An 11,648-nucleotide genomic window follows, 5' to 3' on the forward strand; every position below is an offset into this window, starting at 1 on the left:
GTTTGGAACAGCCTCTTCTTGTTACCAGGTACTTCCACACTTGTTTTTTATTTTTTTTGGGGTGGGGTTGTGAATTGTTGTTCTCAGTACAATTTTTTTTCCTCGGCAGTATGAAGGAGCTATTCTCAGTGATGGAAAAGGTCTCAACAATTGGGACGTTTTTACTCATGAAGCTGGTCAGCTTATAAAATTAATGAATGTCAATTTCTTTTAGTCCATTTTTTTTTAAAAAATATTAATTTTGGTTTGTGTTGTTGCAGGTCATATTAAAGATGGAAGCAATGGAGATGTTGCTGTTGATCACTACAATCGTTATTTGGTAAATCTAATTTATCATTTGAGCTTTCCTTTTTTATGCAAGCATTGTTGTTTATTGGAAACATGGGAATTATATATATATTGTTCACAACTGAACTAATCCAGAACAGGTAAGGGGAAAAGAACAAGTGGGATTTGGGATATTTTATTAATTGGAGAAAGAGTAGGTAAATAATTTTTAGGAGTAGGACATAGTTACTTGTCTGATAAATGGGTATTCCTTAGATAAATATTACTACTGTAATTATAATATATGAAGGAAATTGGATTGGGTCAACCCGGATCCATAGATATATATTATCCTGTTGAGATGAGATCTACCGTTAGGCACATTGAAATTAATAATTACTAGATAGGAAGTAGTTATGCTTGAACAATTTGTGTGACTTTTGGAGATGAGAATTAATTTTTTCATGCAACATCTTTCGAGAAGAAAAGGGAACACCCTACTTTGTGCTTGCAGGACAGCATACATGTTTGACATAAAAGAGAAACAGTTAGTCTTGCTCTGTAAATAAGATCTAAAACTCACATTGCTAATAGCTTGTGTCAAAGCTCATCAATATCATAAGGAACTTGACAAAATGGCAAGACGGATTTGGTTTCTGCAACAAGTTAAAAGCGTCTCACAAGAGCTTATGAATGAATGTTAGATCAACATATTAGCAAGAAAATAGACTCACTCGTAAAGCATGAAAATGATGAATTCTGAATTTCTGATGTTTGGTAATAAAATGAAAACAGGAGGATGTCAAGCTCATGGAAGACATGGGCGTGAATAGCTATCGTTTCTCCATCTCATGGGCAAGAATTCTCCCCAGTAAGTTATAACTGTCACTAGTCTCTTCCCTTCATTTTTCAGCAAATACTTCTTGTTGTCTTTTCGATAGATCAATCTTTTTCTTTGTCGGGTTTAAATTTGACTCAGAGGGGACATTTGGAGATGTTAACATGGCTGGAATTGAGCACTATAATAAGCTTATTGATGCACTCCTACAAAAGGGTCTGTTCGACTTCACCTCCTAATAGTTTTAAGATATTGATAAATCCAAAATGAAGCAAAAAAGTAATTTTTGGGCTCAGACGACTTCTTTATGTGCTGTGAATTCAGGGATCCAACCTTTTATCACATTAACTCATTATGACATACCACAAGAACTTGAGGAAAGATATGGTGGTTGGCTGAGTTCACGAATACAGTAAGTAGCTGGTCCCATCTTACACTTTAAGGTATTTGTAGATTCCATCAAAAAGCTGTAACGATGAACAAGTTACCTTGTCTTGTGTTTCAGGGATGATTTCAGCTATTATGCAGACATATGCTTCAAATATTTTGGGGACAGAGTCAAATACTGGACAACCATCAATGAGCCTAACGTCATGGCTGTATATGGCTATAGACTAGGAACTTATCCTCCAGCTCGATGCTCCAGTATATTTGGGAAATGTAGTGCTGGTGATTCAGAAAGGGAGCCCTTCATTGCAGCTCACAATATGATCCTATCTCATGCAGCTGCTGTCAGAATTTACCGTACCAGATATCAGGTTCGATCGATGACTCTAGAGGGCATGATCTTGCAGAATTAGTCCAAAATGGATTACCCCTTAAGTGCAACGCTAGTAAAACAGGAATGTGGTATACTTAGTGTTGGGTTTTAAAGGTGTGAACAGGAAATGAAGGGTTGTGACCTTTATGAAAGGTTGTGTCTTTTCTAAAGGGTTGTGATCATTTGAAAGGCTGTATTTTTTTCAAAGAGTTGTGACCTTTGCCCTTTGTTAGCTATAAATAGAGAGGTTTTCTCTCATTTTTCTGCATCGAATTATTCCCTTCTTCTGCATACATTTCTTACAAAACAAAATCGATTGATCGTGTCTGTGTGTGCTTCGTTGCTGTCATTTTGAGTTCGTTGAAATTATCGAAGTTGGAGGTACCGCTACTTCTTTAATGGTTAATCCGTTTTATCTTGGGAGGAATTAATTTACAACCTCGGGTACTTGAGGGGATTAAATTTCTTAAGGATACACAGTGGGTTCTGTGGACTCGGATAGTTCTTTTCTTTTTTTTTTCATCTTTTATTATTTCTAGTTTGCTAATCGTACAGGAGACAACACTTAGAAGACTAGAGCTCGAAAATTTATGCTTGGAAACTAATTCCTCCTCTATCTATTAAATGATATATTGTAAAAGTTCATTAAAAGACCATACAATTAGAATCAGTAACTATTTTGTGCTGGTTTTCAGAAAAGACAAGGAGGCATGATTGGAATTGCTTTGGATATCCAATGGTATGAGCCATTTAGCAATTCCTCAGAAGACATAGCTGCAACTGAGAGAGCTCGGTCATTCTACGTCAACTGGTAACCTTTCCTTGTCAGTAGTTCAGTACTACAATCTGGTTTCTTGTGCATCAGATAGTAAGGAAAAGAATGGTGTTTTTTTACTATGCAGGTTTCTAGACCCTATTATATTAGGAAGATATCCCAAAGAAATGGTACAAATTTTGGGATCTAATCTGCCTGACTTTTCAAAGAATGATTTGAGCAAGTTGAGTTATGGCCTAGATTTCATTGGCATCAATTACTATACGGCTAACTATATCAAAGATTGCTTATATTCTGCCTGTGAACATGGAAATACTTGGTCAGAGGGTTCCTATTTTGCTACTATAGAAAAAGACGGTGTCTTCATTGGGCAACCTGTATGTTTTCTCCCCTTTATTACTTTAGCATTCCTCATCTTTTAACCCACTCTGCCATACTATTACTGGCACTTTCTGCATTACTGAATTTATTTATTTTCCACTACTTTAAATGAATCAGACTGGAGTGGAATGGCTCTTTCTGTACCCACAAGGGATGAAAAAAATTGTGATGTACATGAAGGACAAATTCAACAATACTCCAATGGTTATCACCGAAAATGGTAAGAAGCACATTCTTGTCATTTAGAAGCGAGATGCTTTTTTGCATTTTGATCTGTTGGGATGCAACTACTGACATACTTGGCAATGTTGCAGGCATTGCTGAGAACGATAATCTGAATCCTTCAATAACGGACACCTTGAACGATATTCATAGAGTGAACTATATGCATAGCTACTTAAATTCTCTGGCAAATGCAATCAGGGAAGGTGCAGACGTGAGGGGGTACTTTGTTTGGTCCCTTCTCGACAACTTTGAGTGGCTAGATGGATATAAGCTAAGATTTGGACTTCACTATGTCAACTATACTAATCTTCAGAGAATACCAAAATTATCAGCTACCAGATATAAACAGCTCATGTATAACTTCAACATACAGCTTGAAACACATACTGCCCAGAACTAGTGGCTGGGAGAAGACCATGAAAAGCGGAGGCTTGTAAAGTTTATTGTGTAATGAAACAAATAAGTGTTCAGCGTGATTCCTGCCTTCATATTGCAAGAGTTAAGCTCAAGCCTTACCTTGTATTCACTTCTATGGAACTGTAATCATGTAAACAAGATCTATATTAACTATGCAGAAATACTCTATTGAAAGTTGAGTATAACAATCTTATTATCCTGATTTATTGATGACTAAGAGATAACACAGCAGAAAATAATAAACTGATATACATGCATGGACCATTAACCTAGTAATATTTTTTGTGTCCATTTGATATTTAGTCACTAGGGTTATAATATTCAAAGCAAAAGGCTTCCAACAACACAAAGCTTGATAAATCATACACGAACAAAATTTAGAATTGAAACAAGGGAGTATCATTTTCGAAATTGAACTTTTTTTTTTAAAAAAAAAAAGAAGCTATTTCCTTAATGCTAAGAGTACAATTTAGTCTTGAATTTTAATAATGATACTTTCTTAAACAAAAGTGATTAACGATAATTAAAAGAATATGAAAAAAATGTTTAAGATCAATTATTTTTTCTCAACCAGGACAAGTAAAATGGATAGGAGGGAGTAACTCCCCAATTTCTACCTGAGTAATTGAAGAAAAAAATATATTTTTGCTTACACCTTTACACTATACTCGGATGGTTATGTATCATATTATATTATGTTGTATTGCATGATTTTAGTGAAAATAATATTTGGATATATTGTATTGTTTTTTGTTGTTATATAATGTTACATATCAATAATTTTTATGATTAAATTATAACAAGAGAAAAGACATAAAATCATCATTGAATTTGAGTTGTTTGTTTTCAAATTCAAGTTTCTCTTCTTCCTTGGTTGATTGTTTATTCAATTATCTCTTTTTTTCTGCTCTTCTCATCTCTTATTTCTAATCTATCTTACTTTTGTGTTGTTTAATTCGGCATTTGATTTCAATTGGTTTCATCTCCAATTGGCATCCTTATCAAAAAAGGTCGTCAAGATTAAAATAAAATAATTTAATAAAAGTAAAGACAAATTAAAATGAGAAGTAAATATGAAGGTAACAACGCAATCACACCAAATTAATTGTTACACAAAATGATATTTTTGGTCATTACCTAACAATAATTTAAAATAATGCAATACGGTACGATAAAATTTAAGTAACAATCAAAATAAATATAGTACTCCATCTGTTTCAAAAAGAATGATCTCCTTTCTTTTTTAGTTGGTTTCAAAAAGGATTGTCTCTTTCCTTTTTTGATAACATTTTAATTTCAACTTTCCATGTTACATGTTTAAGGATAGAAGATAAAAGGGCAATTTAGTACATTTGACATAGCTTTGATTTAGGACCACAAGATTCAACAGTCTTTTTTATTTTCTAAATTTCGTATCAAGTTAAACTAGGTCACTCTTTTTAAAACTAAAACGAAGGGAGTAATATTTAAAGTAACCATTAATATAACGGAGAAGGGCCTAAAATACCCTTAAACTATTGAAATTGATACAAAAATACCCTTAATTGACCTTTTGGCTCTATAATACCCTTGACGTCAATCTTTACGACCCTATAATGCCCTTTATTACAGATGACTGCGTTAGCAAATATAATTAGAGTTTTCATTTAATATGTGGCACCCTGTGATTCGTTAGAAATTTGATTAAATGTTAACCCAAATTTGGATCCATTTATTAATCCCTACCCGCCCCAACTAGAAAACCCATATCTAAAGAGGCAAAAACTCAAATACCAGGTTCATTTTCTCTTTCCTTCTGTAATGGAGAACTCAAATACATTATGTTTTCCTAATTCTCAATTTTTTTCCGTAGAAGACATTTTATTAAAAGGCATGCTCCTTGATCTGATGGCTTTTTAGATATTTGAGAATCAATTTAAGGAGAAAATTGATTCCCCTTTGCAGAGAACTTGCAGAATATGTTTTAATTTTTTCAAAAACTTTTCATTATTGTGTACTTAATTTTCTTGAGAAACCTCTTTCTTAACATCCATCCATTCCACCAAAAATCAACATTTGTAAAGTATCTTAGCTCAGGATTAGTTCTCGATTCCTCACCATATATACACGATAGAAAGCTCCGTCCGCCAACATTTCTTCTACCGACAAAAACATAAGGGAAAATGGGGCTTCTAGATGGAGCGGGTATGGGTTGAGATTTATTTTATTTAGGTTAATTAAATTTCTAACGAATCACATGATTAAATGAGAACTCTAATTAAATTTGTTAATGGGACTGTTTGTAATAAGGGCCGTAAAGATTGATGTCAAGGATATTATGGAGCCAGTAGGTCAACGGAGAGTATTTTTATACCAATTTCAATAGTTCAAAGATATTTTAGACCCTTTTCCGTTAATATAATACTAACAACCGTCCAAACAAGGGGGGTACACAATAGGAAAATAGACAGTGACACATTTTAATTTTTTTCTAATTACTATCCCTCCGTTTCATAAAGAATGACCTGGTTTGACTTGGCACGGAGTTTAAGTAAATAAATAAGACTTTTGAATCTTGTGGTCCTAAATTAAAGTTATGTCAAATGTACAAAATTGCCCTTAATCTTGTGGTCTTAAATATACCACGTGGAAAGCAAAAAGTAAAATGTTACCAAAAAAGGAAAGAGGTCATTCTTTTTGAAACTGATTAAAAAGGAAAGGAGGTCATTCTTTGTAAAACGGAAGGAGTAATAAAAAACGTGAAGAGGTTGCTATTCTCTGTCTTTTTCCCAGGAGCTTGTAAGAGAGAGTATCTAGCATCACTTCTCTCTATTTTTCCTCATTCACATAAAAAATCAAAGCAGTGCTATGCTTCCTGCAATGTTTTATTACATAGCAACTTGCATGTTGTTTTGTGGTTTCATAGTATCATCGTATCATCAAACACACAACCTTAATAGTCTTCCTAACCAAGTTACATCTTCAAGCAATTTCTTGTTTGGGACAGCCTCTTCTTCTTACCAGGTACTTCCTACACTTGTTTTATTTTTTGGGTCTGAATTCTTGTTCTGAGTACAACTTTTTTTTGTAGGCAGTATGAAGGAGCTATTGTAAGTGATGGAAAAGGTCTCAACAATTGGGACGTTTTTACTCACGAAGCTGGTGAGCTTTTTTAACGGCAGAATATATAAATATGTCATTTAAATTGATCTTATTTTATATTTATGCTCTCCAATTTTTGGATATGTGCAAATTGAACAAGTTAGACACATAATACACTTAAATCACCATATAGGACACAAATTGTCAGGTAAGATACTGCGTAGGACGTATTTCTCTATTTGTTCAATTTTATGATTTTTTAATTAATGAATATCAATTTCTGTAAGAAAATTTGCAAGAATTTTAGTCCATTTGAAAAAAAAATAGTATTCATTTTGGTTATTGTTGTTGCAGGTCATATTAAGGATGGAAGCAATGGTGATGTTGCAGTTGATCACTACAATCGTTATTTGGTAAATCTAATTTATCATTTGAGGTTTCCCTTTTTATGTAGTTTCTGCAAACATTGTTGTTTATTGGAAACAGGGAATTATATATATTGTTCATTCAACTCTTTTTTTCTTTATTTTTGAACAAATCCAATAGAGGTAAGAAAAAGAACACGTGGATATTTAATTCGCGACAGAGTAGGCAAATAATTGTTTGGTCAATAATATGTAGGAGTAGGACATACTTCTTGTAATTATTAAGAAAAATATTTTTGGCCAGAAAATTTGGTCAGAATGATATTTTATTTATGTTATTTAATATTTTTAAATATTTTTATCCTTTTAACTTTAATACCTTTTAACTAAAAAATGAAAAAAAGATCAGTTTGTTTTAAAATAAAAAATATATTATAATTTTTTTAATTTTCTAGCCTAATTTTCTGTCCATTTAGACCATTTTTTATTTTTTTTTAAGTTTCATACCTAAATTATCATTTATTAATTTGAGAAACACACGTCTCTCTTTTATTACACTCTCTACATGGTGTGTGTACTACACTCTCTCTTTTATTAAAAAATATTATCATATCATACTCCACATGGACAAAATATCTCACTTTGACAAAAAATTAAATAAATTATTACCATTAGTTAAAGTTAAAGATTAAAATATTACTATCCAAAAAAAATAATTATAAAAGAAACTGTAAAACTTTCAAAAAAAATTCTCATTTTGTGTTAGATATATACATATGTTTTTAGGATAATATGTTTTACTTGCCATAGAACTTTTTTAAAAATAAAAGAGAGTGTGTAGTACACAATGAAGTTTTTTCCTCATTTTGTGTTAGATATATATGTATGTTTTAAGAAGTATTTTTTACTTGTCAAAAGACTTTTTTAATAAAAGAGAGAGTGTAGTACACACACCACGAAGAGAATGTAATAAAAGATACACACTCAATAGTTCAGATATGAAACTGAAAAAGAAAAATAATTTAGATGTGTTTTTCACACTTATCTCTATTAATTATAATATATATATTTATTAGCACCCCTAGCAAATCTCTTAATACCTTAGATAAGGACTTAATAATGTTGTCATTTATATTGTTACTTGCTAATTACTATATTTGGGTTTTGAAAGAATTAGATGTATTTGACATTTGCTCTCTTTGACATGCTAACATTTTGTACATTTAAGGCAATTTCAGAAGGGTAACACATTCTTGTATGTTTTTATCCTGTTGAGATGGAATCACATTGAGATTAATTAGATGGTTTTTGCTAAATTGGATTTGGCCTACTCAAAATCAACAATAAACTGATAAATTAGATAAAAAGTACTTTTGGAGATCAGAATTAACTTTTTCATGAAACAATCATTCGCGAATCAAAGGGAACACCCTAGTTTGACACAAAAGGGAAACAGTTAGTCTTGCTCTACAATTAAGATGTAAAACTCACATTCTGTGTCAAAGCTGATCAACATCATAATAACGAAGCAGATAAGCACATGATATGCTTTTGTTGCTAATCGGAATGAAGGGAGCATGCATGCAAAATGGCAAGACAAATTTGGTTTCTGCAACAAGTTGATCATACGCGTCTCAGAAGAGTTCATGAATGAATGTTAGATCAACATACTAGCAAGAAAATAGACTCACTCGTAAAGCATGAAAATGAAGAATTCTGAATTTCTGATGTTTGGTAATAAAATGAAAACAGGAGGACGTCAAGCTCATGGAAGATATGGGTGTGAATAGCTATCGTTTCTCCATCTCATGGGCAAGAATTCTGCCCAGTACGTCACTACTCTCTTCCCTTCATTTTCAGCAAATACTTCTTCTTGTCATTTCAATTGAACAATCTTTTTCTTTGTCGGTTGTAAATTTGACTCAGAGGGGACATTTGGAGATGTTAATATGGCTGGAATTGAGCACTATAATAAGCTTATTGATGCACTCTTACAGAAAGGTCAATTCTTCTGCTTCACTTGCTAATAGTTTTAAGATATTGATAAATCCAAAAAAGTTAATTTTTGGGCTCAGATGACTTCTTTATGTGCTGTGAATTCAGGGATCCAACCGTTTATCACATTAACACATTATGACATACCACAAGAACTTGAGGAAAGATATGGTGGTTGGCTTAGTTCACAAATACAGTAAGTAGCTGGTCCCATCTTACACTTTAAGGTAGTTGTATGTATATTCCATCAAAAAGTTGTAATGATGAACAAGTTAACTTGTGTCGTGTTTCAGGGATGATTTCAGCTATTATGCAGACATATGCTTCAAATATTTTGGGGACAGAGTCAAATACTGGACAATCATCAATGAGCCTAACCTCATGGCTGTTCGTGGCTATAGAGAGGGAACTTACCCCCCAGGTCGATGCTCCGGTATACTTGGGAATTGTAGTGCTGGTGATTCAGAAAGGGAGCCCTTCATTGCAGCTCACAATATGATCCTATCTCATGCAGCTGCTGTCTGCATTTACCGTACCAGATATCAGGTTTGTTCGATGGCTCTATGCCCTTTCCCCATTGCCATGTCAACTCTCAACACGCATGATCTTGCAGAATTAGTCCAAATGGATTACCCCTTTAGTGCAACGCTACTTTCTGGCTTGTAGGTGAATTTTGGGGGAAGTAAAACAGGAAAATGGTATACTTAGAAGACTAAAGCTCGAAAATTTATGCTTGGAATTAAACTGCTTCCTCCCCCTCTATCTATCAAATGGTATATTGTAGAAGACCATACAAGTATCAGTAATATAGTCTATTTTATGCTGCTTTTCAAAAAAAACAAGGAGGAATGATTGGAATTTTTTTGGATACCCAATGGTATGAACCATTTAGCAATTCCTCAGAAGACATAGCTGCAGCTGAGAGAGCTCGGTCATTCTACGTCAACTGGTAACCTTTCCTCATCAGTAGTTCAGTACTACAATCTGGTTTCTTGTGCATCAGAAAGAGAAGAAAAAAATGTTATTTTTTTACTATGCAGGTTTTTAGACCCTATTATATTAGGAAGATATCCCAAAGAAATGGTACAAATTCTGGGATCTAATCTGCCAGACTTTTCAAAGAATGATTTGGGCAAGTTGAGTTATGGCCTAGATTTCATTGGCATCAATTACTATACGGCTAAATATATCAAAGATTGCTTATTTTCTGCCTGTGATCATGGAAACACTTGGTCAGAGGGTTCCTATTTAGCTACTACAGAAAAAGACGGTGTCTACATTGGCCAACCAGTATGTTATCTCATCTTTTAACCCACTCTATCAAACCATTGCTAGCACTTTCCACATTGCTGAATTTTTATTTTTTCCCCTAACTTTAAATGAATCAGACTGGTGCTCCATGGATCTTTCTGTACCCACAAGGGATGAAAAAAATTGTGATGTACATGAGGGACAGATTCAATAATACTCCACTGGTTATCACTGAAAATGGTAAGAAGAAAAGGAATTTCACATTCTGTCATTTAGAAGCTAAGCGAGATGCAGTTTATCAACTAATAACTTGAACGAGATGCATTTTGATTTGTTGGGATGCAACTATTGACACAATCGGCAATGTTGCAGGCGTTTCTGAGAATGATAATCTGAATCCTTCAATAACGGACACCTTGAACGATATTCATAGAGTGAACTATTTGCATAGCTACTTAAATTCACTGGCAAATGCAATCAGGGAAGGTGCAGACGTGAGGGGGTACTTTGTTTGGTCCCTTCTCGACAACTTTGAGTGGCTACATGGATATAAGCTAAGATTTGGACTTCACTATGTCAACTACACTAATCTCCAGAGAACCCCAAAATTATCAGCTACCAGGTATAAACAACTCATGTATAACTTCCACATACAGCTTGAAACACATACTGCCCAGAACTAGTTGAAGAAGATGATGCAAAAGCAGCAGCTTGTAAGCAGCCTGATCCCTGCCTTCATATTACAAGAGTTAAGCTCAAACTTAACTTGTATTCACTCCAATAGAACTGTAATCACGTAAGCAAGAAGTTTTAATTATGCAGAAATATTCTGTTGAAAGCTGAGTTCTCTCTATCCCCCCCCCCCCCCCCCGCCCCCCCCAATCTGTTAGGCTTCAACAGATTTATGAATGTTCCAATATTCTACAAAATGGATGTTTTACTCCGGCTGAATTTCAAAATCTACTCTAAGAAAGCTCATGATTAAAAAAACCATCAGCAGATAGGATGGAAAAGTTATATTCAAGAAGCATACACTATTATAACAACCTCACTGACACTATTTTCTCCATTGTCTTCACGAAATTGGTGTTACAACATCAGCCAAAAATGCTATTTATGACAGCGCATTGTATTTACATTCCTAAAAATGAAAAGTTGCAAAAAAAAAAAAAAAAAGCATGAGCCTGAAATATTTATGACATGCTCTACTACTGCAATAAGATCTTTCGTTACACAGAGGGGATTTGACTCCTGGTCAAGGGAAGACTACCTTATCTGCAGACCATTGCTTCA

At 33.7% G+C, this 11,648-nt stretch overlaps 1 protein-coding gene across 1 annotated transcript; it reads left to right on the plus strand.

The window, feature by feature from the left end:
* The first annotated feature begins 6,510 nt into the window (after positions 1-6,510).
* Positions 6,511-11,198, plus strand: LOC125821822 (beta-glucosidase 18-like). The gene is made up of 11 exons (XM_049501185.1): positions 6,511-6,666; positions 6,738-6,804; positions 7,099-7,157; positions 8,862-8,937; positions 9,036-9,110; positions 9,213-9,300; positions 9,398-9,646; positions 9,934-10,053; positions 10,145-10,394; positions 10,493-10,595; positions 10,728-11,198. The coding sequence occupies exons 1-11, from the start codon at positions 6,511-6,513 to the stop codon at positions 11,036-11,038; spliced, it is 1,554 nt and encodes a 517-aa protein (XP_049357142.1). The 3' UTR covers positions 11,039-11,198.
* Positions 11,199-11,648: the final 450 nt, after the last annotated feature.

Source organism: Solanum verrucosum, unplaced genomic scaffold (genome assembly GCF_900185275.1).
Source record: "Solanum verrucosum unplaced genomic scaffold, falcon-dt-bn FXZP01000103.1, whole genome shotgun sequence".
In the NCBI taxonomy this organism is placed as follows: domain Eukaryota; kingdom Viridiplantae; phylum Streptophyta; class Magnoliopsida; order Solanales; family Solanaceae; genus Solanum; species Solanum verrucosum.

Bases quoted from the DNA above. Each gene is read 5' to 3' on its own strand.
- LOC125821822 (XM_049501185.1), top strand. From the start codon at position 6,511: ATGCTTCCTGCAATGTTTTATTACATAGCAACTTGCATGTTGTTTTGT. The intron at 7,158-8,861 runs GTAAATCTAATT...AAATGAAAACAG, and splicing joins ATCACTACAATCGTTATTTG to GAGGACGTCAAGCTCATGGA. The intron at 8,938-9,035 runs GTACGTCACTAC...AATTTGACTCAG, and splicing joins ATGGGCAAGAATTCTGCCCA to AGGGGACATTTGGAGATGTT.